Genomic DNA, 18,047 nt, shown 5'->3' on the forward strand with positions numbered 1-18,047 from the left:
TGAAGCAAATATTTTTTGCTTAATGGTAAATATTTTTACTTCTCATGTGTCCTCTTGTGCAATAATGGATGTGGCTTTCTTTCAGTCAACAGAACTACAAAGTGGGGAATAAGTTACAGCCGAAAGATGCACTGTGAAGCCATTTTAATGGAGCAAGAGTGTTCTGGACACTCCACTGGTCCATTGTGAAAGTCGTAGGAAGGGCCCACAGAGTCTGAAGATGCTGAATGTATTGTTCTTTGCCCCCCCGATGTAGGAGGGATGGCTTTAATGGATGATGTACTCTATGACCAAGATTCCTCCCCCCATACCCAATTACCTGAGACAGTCAAAGTTGCCTTGGTTTGCTGGTTTCCACTGTCACAGCTATATTCTCCAGCATCCTCGGCTTTCAAGTCATGTATCTGCAATGTGTGGATTGTTCTTTCTTGTCTGATTTCATACTTATAGCTGGAGGAGAGCACCTGGGAGCCCTTTCGCCACGTCACTGAGACTCCCGGCTGGGAGAGGGTACAGTGCAGGAGGGCGACAGTTCCTTCCTTCATCTCTAGGTTCTGAAGTTCTTCTATGAAGACCGGAAGTGGAGCTGCAACAGGAAAGAGATATTTGATTCAATTCTGTGACTTTATAAAACATTTTTTTTTCTAGATTTCTCTTCTAGTCCAGTGTTTCCCAACCCTCTCCTGGAGGCACACCTATCCAGTCGGGTTTTTAGGATTAAGAGCATAAGAACACAAGATATGCCCTACACCGCAGCACACCAAGCCTATGATTCTAATGCATTATCCATTATGATGCCTAGATCTTCTTCCTGGGTGGTAACTCCTAATATGGAACCTAACATCATGTAACTACAGCATGGATTATTTTTCCTTCTATGCATCTGTTACATTTGCTTGCTCACGGGACAATCCCACGAATCGGCGTACTTATCTGATGCCACCCGAATCACCCAGCACTGCCACTTCAAGTGGCCAATGACAAGGCCAATGCAGGGGGCTGGGAATACTACCTCCTTCCTCTCCAGGCTGCTCCTCATAACGCGCTGCAAGAGATGAAGGCCTCATGGTGGGAAACCAGTCCTCCAGTATCACATGGCCAGGTATTTAAACCCCAGCCATGCAACGCCAAGATGCTTCAGCATCGGATTGACTACAGTTGGAAGTGTGAGTTGCTGCTTCGAAGCCTGCCTTCAGCCTTGCTTCCTTATCTTCAGCCTCGGCCAGCCTTCCATGTGTTCAGCCTTGCCTTGCCTTCCTTGCCTTCAGCCTCATCCAGCCTTGTCCTTCTCTCCTGCTTGCCTACCCTTGGATTGATCGGTACTGAACACAGCCTGTGACCTGACCATCCTTTGCTTGCCGCCTGGCTTGACCATAGTCTGTGACCACCGACCATCCTTGCTTGCCACTAGCCCTGACCACAGTCTGTCACTGAAACCTCTCTTCGGCATTCACACCAGAGACTATCACCTAAGACCTGCCAGTCCCCACAATCCAAAAGCTCAACCCATGGGGAAAGGGACTGGTAAAGGTGAAGCTCCAGCTCAGTCTCTGCACCATCTATTCCACCAGTTGGCAGTGAGGACCTACTGGGCCTTCCCAGTAGGTAGCATCAACCTCACTCCAACACAAGGGCCCACAAATCTAACAGCATCACCTTGCATTTATCCACATTAAATTTCATCTACCATTTAGATGCCTAGTATTACAGTCTTGCAAGGTCCTCCTGCAATTTATCATAACCCGTTTGAACTCGAATAATTTTGTGTCATCTGCAAATTTGATCACCTCACTCATCATACTCCTTTCCAGAGCATTTATAAATATATTGAAAAGCACCGATCCATGTTCAGATCCCTGAGACACTCTACTGTTTACCTTTTTTCACTGAAAAAACAACATTTAATCCTACTCTGTTTCTTGGCTTTAACCAGTTTGAAATCCACAAAAGGACATTGTCTCCTATTCCATGATTTCTTAGTTTTTTTTAGAAGCCTCTCATGAGGGGCTTTGTCAAATGTTTTCTGAAAATCCAAACACACTATATCTACCGGTTCACTTTTATCCACATGTTTATTCACCCCTTCAAAAAATGAGACAGATTTGTGAGGCAAGACTTCTGTTGGGTAAATTCATACTGGCTGTCTCCCATTAAACCATGTCTGTCTATATTTTCTGCAATTTTGCTCTTTAGAATAGTTTCCACAATTTTTCTCGGCACTGAAGTCAGGCTCACCGGTCTATATTTTCCTGGATCACCCCTGCAGCCCTTTTTAAATATCAGAGTTATATTGGCCATCCTCTAATCTTCAGGTACAATGGACGATTATTAACCCCTACCCCACCTAGCCCAGATTCTGCAGTGTCAATACTCAGCCACAGCTCCATCTTGAACACAGTATGTGTGCACTTAAACCTTGTCATTAGCTGTTGTTGCTGCACAATGGCTTATCTTTCTCTTTTCCAGTCCCACTAAGCAGACGTTGGTCTGGGAAATTGAATTCTGATCTCCTACATAGCACGACCACTGAGCCATCAGGCCTGTCCCACTGTAAGGTGAAATTTATTAATCTTACTAGCTAATTCCCATTCCATGAGTCCTGCCACACCAGTCCACAGAAGTGGATTATATTCCACTAACAGCAGATAGGGCAGAGAGCAATTGATTTCCTGATGTCATCCTATACAGGGTCCTGTGCTTACCTCAGCCTGCCAGTACTTCTATAACAAGCTCATAACAAACCAATCCCCCCCTCCCCCCCCCATTAACCAGGAGCTTTACAAGGAAAGAGACATCAGAGATCCTCAAACTCTGGGAGATCAGCAAACAAAAATCTCCAACAGGATCTCAAAACTGCCAAAAATCAACCAAATACTGTCATTTCTTCCACACAGCTGGGACAAGCCTCACTGACAGAAAAACAAACAAGAGCAGTTGGTACAAACAGCAATATGGGAGGGTGCTGGACTAATCTGGCAGAACTCAAGGAAAGGAAATTAGCAGGTTAAACTAAATTTCACCTTTTTCTTCATCCCTGCCAGACCAGTCCAGACAAGTGGGATGTATCAAAGACATCCCTTAGCCTGGGTGAGAAACTGCCAGGCCTGCTCTCAAAATGCCCAAGCCAAGGTAGTGTCCTCTGAGGCTTGGACTCCCAGAAAAAATGCTTTGTGAGTGAAAGTAAGAACCCCCCATGAAATCACCCAGAAAAACTCCAAACAAGAAAGTAGGTACAGCTCCACCTATGAAGAGGCCTGAGCACTGGACACATGGCCCTCAGTCCTCTAGGAGAGATCCAACCTCATGAAAAGCGAGTAGAACATATGACATCCTTGATCCAACGAGCAATAAAAAGCTTCCCCCTTTTTTCGTCCCCTATACTGGATGAATAAAACAATAAACTTCCTGAAGGAATTAGATACCTTCAAGAGATGTAGAATTACCCTGTGTTCATCCAACCAGCAAAGATCTTCCTTACCCTGCACCAAAGAATTCCTTCTGAAGGATGGGGGGAAATATTACCTGATAAAGGCTGACCTGTTGTACCACTTTAGGGATATGAGAAGGTACCGTTAGAAATGATACTACCACAAAGCCACCAGACTAGGCTGTTCTTCTCCGCACTGAGAAAGGAGGACCCAAGAAATATACCTGAGGCTAAGGATATCACAGAAATATGAGAGAATTCTGAAGGTCTCACATGTAAGACCAAATCCAGTGCCTCCGTCACTGAGCCCAACAGCTGCAGATAATCCTATGCCATGACACTCTGGTTTGTGTTTTGACCGTCAGTCGCAGACGGCTGCAACCCATGCAACTCACTTCATGTACTACTCTGCTCTCTTCTCCGGGTCTACTTGCGGCTGAGGCTAGCCGCTACCGCCGCATTCCTCCGGGTTCCCAGGACTCCTCATTGCGTCCGGGATGCCGCCTCCACCCATGCCGACTCTGGGCCTTCCTAGGCACGCGCGCCATCAGTCTCCCCTTTGAAGACCCAATGGCGGGAACCTCAGGGGCGTCCCCAGCTGATGACGTCACCAGGCTGGGATTCTTAAGCACCGCCTTCGCCCCTTGCTAGCTGACTTGGCAACGAGTTCCTTCGCCACTGATACCTGCTCCTGGCTCTTTGGACTCGTGGTTCCTGTATTAGTTCTATCTGCCTCTGGACTCTGCTTGGGTACCCGCTCCTCGGGGCCCTGCTGCGCTCTTGTGTGAGACTTCATCTCATGGCTTTCCCCGCTCCTCGGGCTAGCCCTGCGCCTCCCAGAGCTCCTCGGGGAAGCGCTTTAGTTCTGTTTCAGTGACTCTACTCAGCACCCCTGCTCCTTGGGGTAGTGCCCTCGTTCTCTGCCAGAGATTCTATCGTGCACAGCCCCACTCCCCGGAGTTGCTTTCGTCACTACGGCAGAGATTCACCCGAGCTTCCCCGCTCCACGGTTTGGCCTACGTCACCATGCCAGAGCCTCTCTTGCTGCACAGCCCCGCCCCTTGGGGCGGGGCTGTGCAGCAAGAGAGGCTCTGGCAGACCTCCAGAGGTTCCTGTCTCTCCACTGCAGACCTCCAGAGGTTCCTGTCTCGCGCTCCCCGCTCCTTGGGGCCTGCCCAGCGCTTCTCTCTCTCTTGGAGGCCCCTGCTCTGGTACATGTCTCTCCAGTTCAGCGAGTGTACTGTGGGTTCTCCCTGAACTGTGTCTCTCACCCCGCTCCTCAGGATTCCCCACAGTACTTCCTTTACTGCACCTACGATCACGTGGCTGTGACACAGGATGCTCCATTCCTCTACACTACTGAATCTCCTACCACAGCTGACCTCGCCTCCTGACGGTGGGGACCTGTGGGGCTCCTCCCCACAGGTGATACCAACCCTCACTTCGGGCCAAGGGCTACAAACCCACGAATCCTAACAGTTTGACACATAGCCATGCACCTGATCTTGACTTAAAATTTCTGAACTATGCTTTTGTAATCTCAAAAATTGACTATTGTAACTCCCTCCTCATGGGCATCCTAATGTATAACTTAAGTGGCTGCTAAAGTAATTTATAATTTAGAGAAATCCAATCATATGACCACAATTTTGCAGATACGAGATTAGCTACCTGTAATCTGCCAGATTAGGTTCAAAACTTTATGTTTGACTCTTCATTGCCTTCATTCCAGTATTTCTCTGTATCTTTCAAAATTATTAATTCTCTACACTCAATCTTGTACCCCTGCATTCTTCAGGAAAGAGTTTCCTATATCTTCTACCTCCTTCAGATATCAGCCTAGAGGTCACCAGAAAATCGGAACATCCTTCCCTTAGACATCCGCACAGAACTGAACTTTATGAAATGTTGAAAGGCAGTTAAAAGACGGCTCTTTAGTCAGGCTTTTTATTGTTAATATTTCTTGTTTAATGCAGATTTGTCAAATTCTATTCACTGGACTATGTCTTTTGGCACCCTGTTCTGTTTTTGATTGTATTTGTTTATATGTATTTTGATTGTTTTATATTATAATGACGCTTGAATAGATTATTTTACAGGTGGTATATTAAATTTGATAAATAACGATAGAAAAAAGAAAGTGATTATACCATTGTATAGATTGTTGGAGTGCTCTTCAAAACTATAAAACTGACTTGAAAATATAAGGTTTTTTTCCCTGTGTGCATTAAGAATACAATGTATTTCACGTCATTGTCAAAAGGAGATATGGAATTGTTAGATATTCATTCTAGCATTTAAATATAAGATGCAGTTGTTGAGTGGCAGTCTAGTGTATTCTAGTTTCACATGCATCGCTATTGCGGTTTGTCTGCATCCGCTGCTGCTTCTATGAAGCTTCCCTGTATTCTGTATCAGTGTTAGCAACATGTAAAAGTCTTGACCTGAATAAACCGTTGTGGTCCCGGGTCAGGCCCCGGGACCTTCACTCACCGCCGCCTCAGCCCGGACTGTTGCCACCTCCGATGGGCCTGCACAGGCCTCAGACGCCCGCGCTCCCGCTTTGGAGGAGAAGCCGGCTCCAGGGGCGATCCGGGTAACTATAGACCAGTGAGCCTGACTTCAGTGCCGGGAAAAATAGTGGAAACTATTCTCAAGATCAAAATCGTAGAGCATATAGAAAGACATGGTTTAATGGAACATAGTCAACATGGATTTACCCAAGGGAAGTCTTGCCTAACAAATCTGCTTCATTTTTTTGAAGGGGTTAATAAACATGTGGATAAAGGTGAACCGGTAGATGTAGTGCATTTGGATTTTCAGAAGGCGTTTGACAAAGTCCCTCATGAGAGGCTTCTACGAAAACTAAAAAGTCTTGGGATAGGAGGCGATGTCCTTTTGTGGATTACAAAGTGGTTAAAAGACAGGAAACAGAGAGTAGGATTAAATGGTCAATTTTCTCAGAGGAAAAGGTAAACAGTGGAGTGCCTCAGGGATCTGTACTTGGACCAGTGCTTTTCAATATATATATAAATGATCTGGAAAGGAATACGACGAGTGAGGTTATCAAATTTGCGGATGATACAAAATTATTCAGAGTAGTTAAATCACAAGCAGACTGTGATACGTTACAGGAGGACCTTGCAAGACTGGAAGATTGGGCATCCAAATGGCAGATGAAATTTAATGTGGACAAGTGCAAGGTGTTGCATATAGGGAAAAATAACCATTGCTGTAGTTACACGATGTTAGGTTCCATATTAGGAGCTACCACCCAGGAAAAAGATCTAGGCATCATAGTGGATAATACTTTAAAATCATCATCTTCTAGGTGTTTGGGTAATTGCCAGGTTCTTGTGGCCTGGTTTGGCCTCTGTTGGAAACAGGATGCTGGGCTTGATGGACCCTTGGTCTGACCCAGCATGGCAATTTCTTATGTTCTTATGTTCTTATGTTCTTATCATCGGCTCAGTGTGCTGCAGCAGTCAAAAAAGCAAATAGAATGTTAGGAATTATTAGGAAGGGAATGGTTAATAGAACGGAAAATGTCATAATGCCTCTATATCGCTCCATGGTGAGACCACACCTTGAATACTGTGTACAATTCTGGTCGCCGCATCTCAAAAAAGATATAGTTGCGTTGGAGAAGGTACAGAGAAGGGCAACCAAAATGATAAAGGGGATGGAACAGCTTCCCTATGAGGAAAGGAAGAAGAGGTTAGGGCTGTTCAGCTTGGAGAAGAGACGGCTGAGGGGGGATATGATAGAGGTCTTTAAGATCATGAGAGGTCTTGAACGAGTAGATGTGACTCTGTTATTTCACTTTCGAATAATAGAAGGACTAGGGGGCATTCCATGAAGTTAGCAAGTAGCCCATTTAAAACTAATCGGAGAAAATTCTTTTTCACTCAACGCACAATAAAGCTCTGGAATTTGTTGCCAGAGGATGTGGTTAGTGCAGTTAGTGTAGCTGGGTTCAAAAAAGGATGGGATAAGTTCTTGGAGGAGAAGTCCATTAATGACTATTAATCAATTTTACTTAGGGAATAGTCACTGCTATTAATTGCTTCAGTAGCCTTCTCCCGCTGCTACAGGTATCCGCTCATCTGCCACTGAGGCCTCTCCTAAGTCCCAGCGGCTCGGGTCCTCACGGGCTCCTCCCGAGGGGGCCGCAGGCTTCCTAGGGTGAAGTCTCTTCCGACCACCAGTCGTCGTGTATTCTTGCGGAACTGTTCCTCAGGCCCTTGATCGCATAGGGTCCATCTAAGTCCGAGAGGTCCAGGTTCCTATGGGCTCCTCCTGGGGGAACCTCGGACTTCCAGCGGTGAAGACATCCTCAAGTCTCTCTCCTCAGTGCCGCCTGCCGGCTGTTCCATCATTGTGGGTATATTCCACCCTCTCCCACAGGGTTTGGCCGGTCCAAAGGTCCACAATCCCAACCTAAACCTTTATCAGCTTTTGCTTCTCCTAAGTCACTATGGGTAACAACGCAAGAGGATCATGTAATTCGGTGCATCCTTTTGCTTCCTCTGGTGCTCAGACTTACAGGAAGAGGAGGCCAAAGTAGACAAGAATCCATATCTCTGATTAATTGATTATTGGAATTCAGCCCCTCGAATCTTGCATCCATTTCTGAAGGCCATACCTCAGGAAGGATATAGTCAGTGTGGATGTGGTCTAGAGAAAGGATACCTAAATGGTGCAAGATCTACACCACTGCACTGGAGAAAGTGCAGAGAAAGGAGACCAAAATGATAAGGGGCATGGAACGGCTCCTCTATGAGGAAAGGCTAAAGAAGTTAGGGCTGTTCAGTTTAGACAAGAGACAACTGAGGGGAGATATGATAGAGGTCTACAAAATCATGAAAGGACTTGAACAGGTTAATGTAAATCGGTCATTTACTCTCTCAGATAATAGAAGGACTAGGAGGCACTCCATGAAGATAGCAAGTAGCTCATTTAAAACAAGTCAAAGAAAATTATTTTTCACTCAGTGCACAGTTACGTTCTGGAATTCATTGCCAGAGGATGTGGTTACAGCAGTCAGTGTAACTGGGTTTAAAAAGGGTTTGGATAAGTTCCTAGAGGAAAAATCCATAAACTGCTATTAATGAATAAGCAATAGTAGCTTGTGATTTATCTAATGTTTGGGTACTTGCCAGGTACTTGTGACTTGGATTGACCACTGTTAGAAAAAGGATGCTAGGCTTGATGGACCCTTGATCTGACCCAGTATGGCATATCTTATGTTTTCAGAGAAAAGAATATTCTAGAACAAGGAGATTACAGTATAGGGATCCAAGGGAGTATGCTAAGAAACAATATCAGAAAATATTTCTTCACAGAAAGGGGATACATGAAACAATCTCTCAGTGGAGGTAATGGAGATAAAAACAGTAATGAAATTCAAGAAAGAACAGAGGATAAACACAGAGAATCCCTATGTGAAGAAATGAGGTTGAGGTAAAACAGTATGGGAATTAGCAAGCTAAACATTTTTGTAAATATTTGAGGTGGATTTCCACAAATCACTGAATCTGCATCCAAATTAGTGAATTCACTGATTTTGTGGAAATTCACCACAGGCAGATTGCATGCAAATTTCTATAAATCACCAACTACTTATCAAATGTCACTGCATATGCCTGAATTTCCCCCAGATCTGACAGGACATTCTTAGACAAATTCTTACCAGTGAATCTGTCGGTAGAGGGGAATCCACAAAATCTTGACAGGCTCAAATTACCTCCAAAATTCACTTGGTTCAAATTTTCAAGGTCATTTATCAAATCGCATTAGGGCCTTATCATGGGTGTTAATGCCCTAATGCCTGCACAAACGCCATAATGCCCATGATAATGCCATAACGCCCATGATAAATAATGCATCGCGAGATGCGTTTGCAAATTTTAAAATTTTTCCCAAATGGGAGGAGTTTGGATGGAGTTAGGGAAGAGTAAATTAAAAATGAGGGTTGCTTAGCGTTGCGTGATGCACGTTATCATGGGTTTTAATGCCAGAAATAACTACTTCTTTTATTCTGGTGTTATGTTGTGAGACATGCCCGAAATGGGATTTTCGCTAAAAATCACAAATCCCATTTCAGGCAGGTGAGAGAGAGAGAGAGAGAGATATTTATATCACTGTGAGAGGAGCCATTCTGAACTCGGGGTAGGTTTTGGTGGTTCAGTTTTACATGCACTGTCAGAGGTACAAACAGCACAGTACACATCAGTGAAGATTTGATGTGATTTGGAGTGAGGAAAGGTACACAAAGATGATAGCTGTACAATGTACTCTCGACCTCACTCCAAATCACCACCAGAACCTCACTTCGAGTTACTAATTGCCCCTCCTCCTACAGTGGTATAAATAGTTTATTTATATGAGAGCCTTCTAAAGCGTCTCTCTCTCTCTCTCTCTCTCTCTCTCTTTGTGGGTACTACACCTTTTTTTTTTTTACTGCAGGTGCTATTCTTGTGAAATTTATAACAAAATGATAAATCTAGGTCTTTATGTGGATTATTTTGTACATCTCTGCTACACTACAGATTCCTACCTTTCACTGTGAGCTCTGCTGTGGATGTGTAGGGTCCAACCCTGAAGGTCACCATGCCGGAATCATCCTGCGTGACCTGCCTCAACGTCAACGTGTGAGTAAGGCCCTTTTCAACGGAGATCTCATTCATTTCATTGGCCTGCAGGCTGATGTCCTGAAGCTTCCATTCCACATCTCTGGCATCTCTGTGGGACACTGTACACTTGAACATAACATCTTCTCCTGCAAGCACTTCTGCATCTTTCAGGCCACTAACTATTGTCACATCAAGCTCTGCAAAGTGACGGAAGAAAAAGCAAAGCTTTAACAGATGAACTGAAGGCAAACATATGAACCCAAAAAAAAAATGAATATATGTCAGGGCTCTCTCTCATTAGATTTTGTTATTATTTGTTATCTCTCATTAGATTTTGTTATTGTTATTATTTGTTATCTCTCATTAGATTTTGTTATTATTAATCACAGAACATGAAATCGATATGACTCCTTAATGCAATTATTTAGATTTTATTGATATGCAGAATAGGCTCAGTGAAGTTCATAATGGATAGGAATCCATACTATTGAGTCATCCAGATTAAAGATTTAGAAACAATTTTGGCAAACATTTATTTGTCTCCTTAGGTTAAAAAAATACTAATTATATCTTTTGATGACTGTGTATCTCACACAAGTCACATAAACTACCTTTACTTGTGCGTTTTAGACCATTACATTAACAGTTCCATTACAATTGCATGATCCTCATAATCCCTTTCTTGATACTCAGAGTCGCTCTCCTGGTGTTATCACCATCTGGGAATTGGGCAGATTTGATGCTCATGCTGTAATGTCAGCTCCAGAAAATGGGAAAAATGTTAATCACCACGCTACCTCATTTAAATATTTTCCAAGCCACTTACATGGCTCAACACTATTAGAAGCAGTGGGAAAAGTATGGCATTTGAGCTCATACTGTAAGTGGAAGACCGGTTCCAGAAAGTAGCCTCACATTAACCACAACTTCATGGAGAGCACTGCCAAACCACTCACAAGGCTAGGAAGTAGCAGATCTGGTATCAAGTCCTGACTGCTGTCACTAACATTAGCACGGCACACACACAAAGAGATAGAGTAACAAGCACAAATGGGGAGAGATGTGAGGTCAACAGTGGTTTGTGTAAAGTAGGCCATGACGAGATGCTATACCAGAGACAATGGAGTGGGTTCACCCCTCCTAGATCAACTTACACTCTGTCGTCATACCATTGCTGACAAGTCTGTTCAGAGGCTGGAAAAGGGATTCAAGGTATGAAGTACCTTGCCACATTGGAAATGTACATCTTAATGTATTTTATTCTGCACATCATGATTAGTTTTTAAGTAGAGTATTACACTAACCATTCACTTTGAGCTTTGCCGTAGTCTGCTGGTCTCCAGTATCACAGGTATACTCAGCCGAATCTTCTGGTTTGGCATTAGGGATCACAAGTTCCGCAACCGATCCTTGCATCTTAATTTCATATTTAGCACATGGGTAGAGCACCACTGAGCCTTTCCGCCATTCCACAGAGGCATTGGACTTTGTAAGCTCACAACAAAGTTTAACTGTTTCTCCTTCTTCCACTTCCACATCCTTTAGTTGCTTTTTGACTAAAACTGGAATAGCTAATGGGAGAATCATATGAACGGGTACTCAACCAACAGGAATAAAAAATATTATAATACATATCTGAATACTAAAAGCTGCAATATATTCTTTCACTGTAATACATTTCACAGTGTATACGTGCTGATAAGTGATAACTAAAAGTTGCAATGTGATTGGTTGACGAGACTATGATGTCAGGCCCATGGGTATGTAAAAGCACTTGCTAGCCATCATAAAATCAAACAGAAAATTTAAAAAAATGATCACGGGGAGGGTAATAATGAAAGCTGTTTCCACAGGTAAAATATAACATTTTAGCCATGGAAATCAGAACTTTGATTATTGACCAACCTGTCTGCGGGTTAATGTACATGTGTCTCCCAATAAGGGGCCATTTTCCATCACAAACGAAACCCTGGAGAGTATTCTGGGTTGGGGAGGCTACCTGGCCACATTTTGAAGTAGATTCACTGTATGGCAACTCATGAAAAGTGTGGAAATACTAGAAGACAGCAGAAACTGTCTAATCCTGTTAAGTGTATGTGAAAGGTGTAGTATTATGAAATGGCCACTAGATAGCAGGGTTTTGGTGAAGTTAGTTGATGCATTTGCACTTTATCAATTGGGAGGGTAGATGATCCATATAGGAAAGGTTTGCTTTATGATGATGGAAATCAAGGTCCTGTAGAGGGAATGTTTCACTCAGTATAAAAGGGGTGGTGGAGGATTTAGCAGGAGGAGTTCAAGATGGATTAGTAGACAATTGGAGAGAACCCATCCAGGGAGCGGGTTCTGCCTGAGGTGGCCTCTCATTTCAGAGGGCCCTGCAAGGTCTTTCTTCCTAAGGGGGAAAAGCCCAAGGCAGAAGATGTTTCTCTTCAAGGGAAAACAGATAAGGAATCAAGGGGACTGGTTCGGGAGTCTCAAGAAGTTAAGAGATTGGGAGGCCCTGCAAGTGCAGGTTTTTCAGTGGAAGTTGGAGATCCTCAGAAGAGTGGGAGTTGGGTGACACCAGGGAAGATGCCTATCTGCTTGATGAGAGCTATGGAGACATGGATTCAGATGTAGAGCAGAATCCACTAAGCTACAAAGAATCCAATAGTGAGTATTGAGGATTTTACAAGTGGTATTTATGGATCCAGAACTTAGATACAAAGAGTCTCTGAGAGGAAGAAAGGCACTGAAAGAAAGGAACGGAAGCTGTATTCACCAAGAGTGCTGGTGAGCTAATGGAGGGTAAGGAATGGTGACAAGTATGGTGGAAGGTGTACGTAGTGTGTTGTGACTCAGTACTTTTTACATTTTCTACAATTTTTGGAAACCTCCTCAGCTTAGCTGAGCAAGCGAATGTACCCTGAGCTAATCAGTGTTATCTTTTACTCTACTGCTATTCATTCTAATGACCGGTACCACCAGAAAAATAAATGTTTATTGATTGAATACGTTTGTAGAATAAGCTCCATCTTTCTGGTGCAGTGTTCTTTGAGTAAGGGAAATAGCAACCAGAGAAGATCATAGAGGGGATTTTCCTAAGCTTGAGATCTCTAACCAGTTCAAAGCTGTTGCCCCCCTCCCTGCCTCTGGGCCCAGGTCCACCACACTAGTTGCTTGGCCCACCCTCTCATTGAACCATTCCCGAGAGACAGGCACTTGGCTCACTCAGCCTCTCACATTTTATGTGTCCTGTCCGGGAGGGGGTTACATATATTTATTATTTGTTTGCTTTTATATACCGACATTCGTTGGCGTACATCATATCGGTTCACATGACAACAATTGGAATAGATTGACAAGGGTCGTACTATTTTACATTTAACAAAAACTGGTTGAAACTGAGAGTACAATGTAACAAAAACATTTGTATTTAACAATAACTAGTTACTAGTTATATGTGTTGCTGCTTTTACCCATGCACTGAAGAAGTAGTCCTGAAGGCAGAAAGAGGGCGGAGATTGAAACTACACACAGGGCCGGATTTTAAAACATACGTGCGCGCGTGCTACCCAGCGCGTGCTCATGCATACTCAATTTTATAACATGCGCGCTCAGGCGCATGTTATAAAATCCAGGGTCGGCGCGTGCAAGGGGGTGCACAATTGTGCACCTTGCGCACGCGGAGCCCTATCCGAGCCCTGCTGCCCTCCCTGTTCCCTCCCAGGCTGCTCCGATAGGGCTCCGTGCGCGCAAGGTGCCGAAATAGGAGCGGCCTTGGAGGGAACTTCCCTACCCCCCCCACCTCTCCTTCCCATCCCTTCCCTTCCACTACCTCCCCTGCCCTTTCCCCCCTACCTTTTTTGCTTTCTTTATTTTGTTTTGAAACTTATTTCAGCCTCTGGTCATGCCCCCGCCCCTTTTGTAAAACCTTGGGACTTACACGTGTCCCGGGGCTTTATGCGCATCGCTGGGCCTTTTGAAAATAGGCCTGGCACATAACCTTTTGAAAATCCGGCCCACATAGTTTTGATTATATACAACTACGCATGTCTGTTTCTGACAGAAAAAATACAGCAGAGAAAGCAGGTGCAAATCTCTATGGGCAAATTTCCTTTAGGCAATTGTGAAAGCAAAACTACCTGCATAGTTTTTCTTCCATTATTGTGGCAAACCCTGAAGGCTAAAATTACCCATGGGGTTTGCTGTAACCTGCGGTAACAGATTGCTCCCATGGTAAGTAATTTAATTTATTTCAAATAATTTCTATCTACCACTTTTGGTGAGGGTTCAAGATGGTGTGCAAAAATCTAAAATATAACAAAAGGTTGGTTGGACGATTGAACAGAAAGGAAAAGAAAGCAATGGAATCTTCCATAATGAAAATTGTCTAATTTTGGGACTCATAGCTTAGGGCACAAGAACACTGCAATTCAGCAAGAGGTTTTAAAATTTAGTTTATTTTGGCTTTTTCAAAAGACAGACAAAGACAAGTGTTCTTGTGAGATGCAATCTGCCCTCTATCTGTAATAAGTAGCATCTCCCTGAATCTCTGCCATGCTTTGACTTATATAATTAAATACAACCTTCCCGAAGCTTCCAGAAAAGTGTAACCGCCCACAAACACATGATACGGTTGTCATGACAATCTATCCTGTATAGGAAATGCTTGTGAGGACCTCCCTCAACTAAGAATTCTTCTAACCCTGTTCCTCCTCCCAATGTAAACAAGTTCCTGTATCATACTGGCTTTGATGCAAGTATTCTCTTCTTGTCTTCTGTTGTTCTTCTTTGTTTATTGTAAACACCTCCCAGTCTGGGTCTTGAATAGAGCTTGGCACCAGGATTCATTCAAATTGGTTTCAGGTCATTGAAACCAGCATTTGCAAGATAAAGGCTTGCATCCTGATTTCCCTGCAGAACGAGTATCCCTACATTGTGAAGTAAATGTGGCCATTAAAATAGGCCTCTCTCCTTTTGTTGCCAGCAAATCTGTCTCAGAGATTCTCTGCAAGTCATTGATGCCTTCCTGGCCTGTAATTATAAGCTTTGCAGGATTTACCAGTTTCCCAACTCTTCTGCATCCTTTGAATCTGTGATAGTCAGAAAGTCTCTCAAAGTTCATTCACCTCTGACAGGCTAGTACAGCAGAGGAGTCTGGGTATTCTTGGTTATCTTACTCAGACATATTCTTCAAAATTTAAGTGTATATTGAACTTAGTCATCAAGGAAAAGTGTTAAGGTTATTATGGAAGGCGATCATTAAGGGGCTCCAGCTTAAATAGACTGGAAACATGTTTCATAGGCAAGAATCCAGATGACAGTTCTGATGGATGCTCCAGGTCATTTTGCTTAGCCAGTTTTATTGGCAGCCCTTAAATGGCAGGTAGAGACATAAGACACCAACTTGTTCCCCAGGTACTCTAGAACTTTCTATGTAAAACACTAAAGCCCCTCAATTGAACATGATGACTAAAGGAACCCATGCAGGTCATGAAGAGCAGACAAAATCGACTCTCTAGGATTATTCTTAATGATGAGTCTAGTCACCACATTCTGCAAAATGAATCATCATAATAACTTCATAATAACATCATAATAACTTCTCTCCAACCAGAACTTTCAAATCCTCCTCCTCCTCCCACTTAATGATTCTTTCTGGACTTGTAATGTTTAACATTTGTTTAATATACACATTATTATACTTATTGCACAATTGTTAAGAAAAAAACATTTAAATTTTTGTAAACTGTTAGGTTGGCTCTACCGAATGACGGTATATAAAACTCAACAAATAAATAAATACATCAAATAAAAAGCAATGCGGTTCTACTAAATGATTGGGGCTGGCCTGGTGGTCAGTGGCAGTGCTACATGCTATCATGCAGGAGACAATAGACATAGGTTTAATTCCCCAAACCTGGCTGCTACTTGTTAGGCTGACTGGGGCTGGGGACACTATAGTGCTCAGACATGCCTAATTATGAAACTGCATGGTAACACAGTATAAATACTGTGTGTAATGCTTATACATATCATTAGTTTCAGACATAGTACAATACTGGCTGTTTTTTCACAAGATAATTTAGGAAAGCCATTCATGGTAATGTACCACAATTATTGCAATTTAGAACATCTACCCCCTTAGTTGTTTCAGGGACAGGGCACTCTTAACTCTTTTTCTTGGTATCAACAGCCATTAAAACTGCCCTGTCACCAACCTGGTCCCTCTAATCCTATTACTTGACTTAGATTTTACTATTAAAGATACATAAGAATTACTACTAAAGTGCTCTAGGAATAGCTCTAGAAGTGGTTATTGTAACCCAATAGATTTTTGAAAGCCTCATTTACTAACCTCTATAGATATGCATTCATGTAAAACAAATGGGGAATCTGAACTGAAACAGTCCATTTTCATTTGTTTGTTTTCCCTGAAAAAAATGCATAATGCCTCCAAATGACAGTGCATGCTATTTGCCAAAATGAATAGCCCGAAAAAATTAATAAAAAAAAGCCCCCTGAAATGAAATTTGTGCAAAACAAACAGGCCAAAAGAAAAACAAAAAAAAACAACAACCCCTGAAAACATTTTACCTGTAAATCCCTACTAACCACTTGTAGTTTATAATTATCATGATTAGACCTCATACCTTTTTAAGTTCCATTCATGGGGCTTTCTTTTGCCTACCTTTCACTGTTAAGGAAGCCCTGGTTTCCTGGTCCCCAGAATTGCAGCTGTATTCCCCCGCATCCTCTAGTTTTAGGTCATGTATGGTAAGTTCCACAGTGCACTCCTTCTGCTTCATCTCATACTTGATGCCAGACTGCAGCCTCAGGCTTCCTTTCCTCCACTCCACCGGTGCATTTGGCTTAGAAACCTCACAGCAGAAGGTGACTCTGCCTTCTTCCTGAACTTCCTTATTCTGAAGAGGTTGTCTGAACACAACAGGCAGTGCTTTGGAAAATAAACGATGACAGAGTTTAGTGCCTTCTTGTTCAAAATACCGGGAAACATTTTCTGAGTCAGGGTTAAAGGTAAAAACTCACTGCCCTAAAAAATCTACTAAGATGAAGGCCATGGCACGATCATAAGCTGAAAGTGGTGAAAATCAAAATCTTCCACCTGTATTGCATTTGAGTTAAAGGAAAGAAAGAAACCATTTATTTTGTTATCACACCTAGGGGGTCATTTTCTAAAGGGATCGCACGCGTGCGATATCTAGATCGGGCCTGGGGATTGTTGCATGCCACTGCACTCTGGGAGTGACCTAAAGAGGGGGTTAAAGTCAGGGAAACAAGATAAGAATGGCAAAGTCCCTTATTTAGCGATTTTACCTCAATTTAATCGAGCTCGTAGTTAATGTGATCTGTGATCGTGATCTAACAAATCGTGCCCCTGTACGAATACCTGGACCTGAGATGTTATTATTATTATTATTATTTTGCCTACATCGATACGGGCAATTGAGAAGAATAATAGCAAATTTAATAAACTCTTATTTATACCATTCACTGTCAAGGCTGCTGTTGTCCGCTGCTCCCCACACTCGCAAGTATAATCTCCTGCATCCTTCTCGTCCAAATCCTTGATTTCCAGCTCAGCAATGGCACCCTCCTGCCTCATTTTATATTTGCTGCTTGGGTTCAGTGTCCTATGCCCCTTCTTCCACACCACGGTAGCAGCGACGGCCTTGGTCAGTTCACAGTGCAGAGTGGCTGTTCCACCTTCTGTGGCTTCCTCGTTTTTCAATTCTTCTTTGAATCGCGGAGCAAGCTCTAGGGAAATCAAAATGGGCATAAAACATACTAAAAATCCACAATCCAGAACTGTAAGTTATTTTTTTTTAAACAATGAACAGTGGAGACCGGTGAGGGTGGGAAGGTAAATAAGGGGTATTAGTTGAAAACATTAATCAAAGAAGCAAGCTTCATCTCTCAGTCAAATCTTCATTGGCTTCGGACAGAATGGAGGATTAAGTAGCTATGCCCATGCCCAT

At 43.1% G+C, this 18,047-nt stretch overlaps 1 protein-coding gene across 11 annotated transcripts in view; it reads right to left on the reverse strand.

The window, feature by feature from the left end:
• Positions 1–18,047, reverse strand: part of OBSCN (obscurin, cytoskeletal calmodulin and titin-interacting RhoGEF) — a 745,212-nt gene that overhangs the window by 355,134 nt on the left and 372,031 nt on the right. For all 11 annotated transcript variants that reach the window (XM_029588301.1, XM_029588307.1, XM_029588308.1 and 8 more), the window contains 5 exons: positions 17,557–17,826; positions 16,739–17,005; positions 11,367–11,633; positions 9,987–10,259; positions 320–586 (listed from right to left, as the gene is read on the reverse strand). In XM_029588301.1, the coding sequence (XP_029444161.1) occupies positions 320–586; positions 9,987–10,259; positions 11,367–11,633; positions 16,739–17,005; positions 17,557–17,826 (1,344 nt within the window). The remainder of the gene's footprint in view (positions 1–319; positions 587–9,986; positions 10,260–11,366; positions 11,634–16,738; positions 17,006–17,556; positions 17,827–18,047) is intronic.

Source organism: Rhinatrema bivittatum, chromosome 2, assembly GCF_901001135.1.
Source record: "Rhinatrema bivittatum chromosome 2, aRhiBiv1.1, whole genome shotgun sequence".
NCBI classification, from domain to species: domain Eukaryota; kingdom Metazoa; phylum Chordata; class Amphibia; order Gymnophiona; family Rhinatrematidae; genus Rhinatrema; species Rhinatrema bivittatum.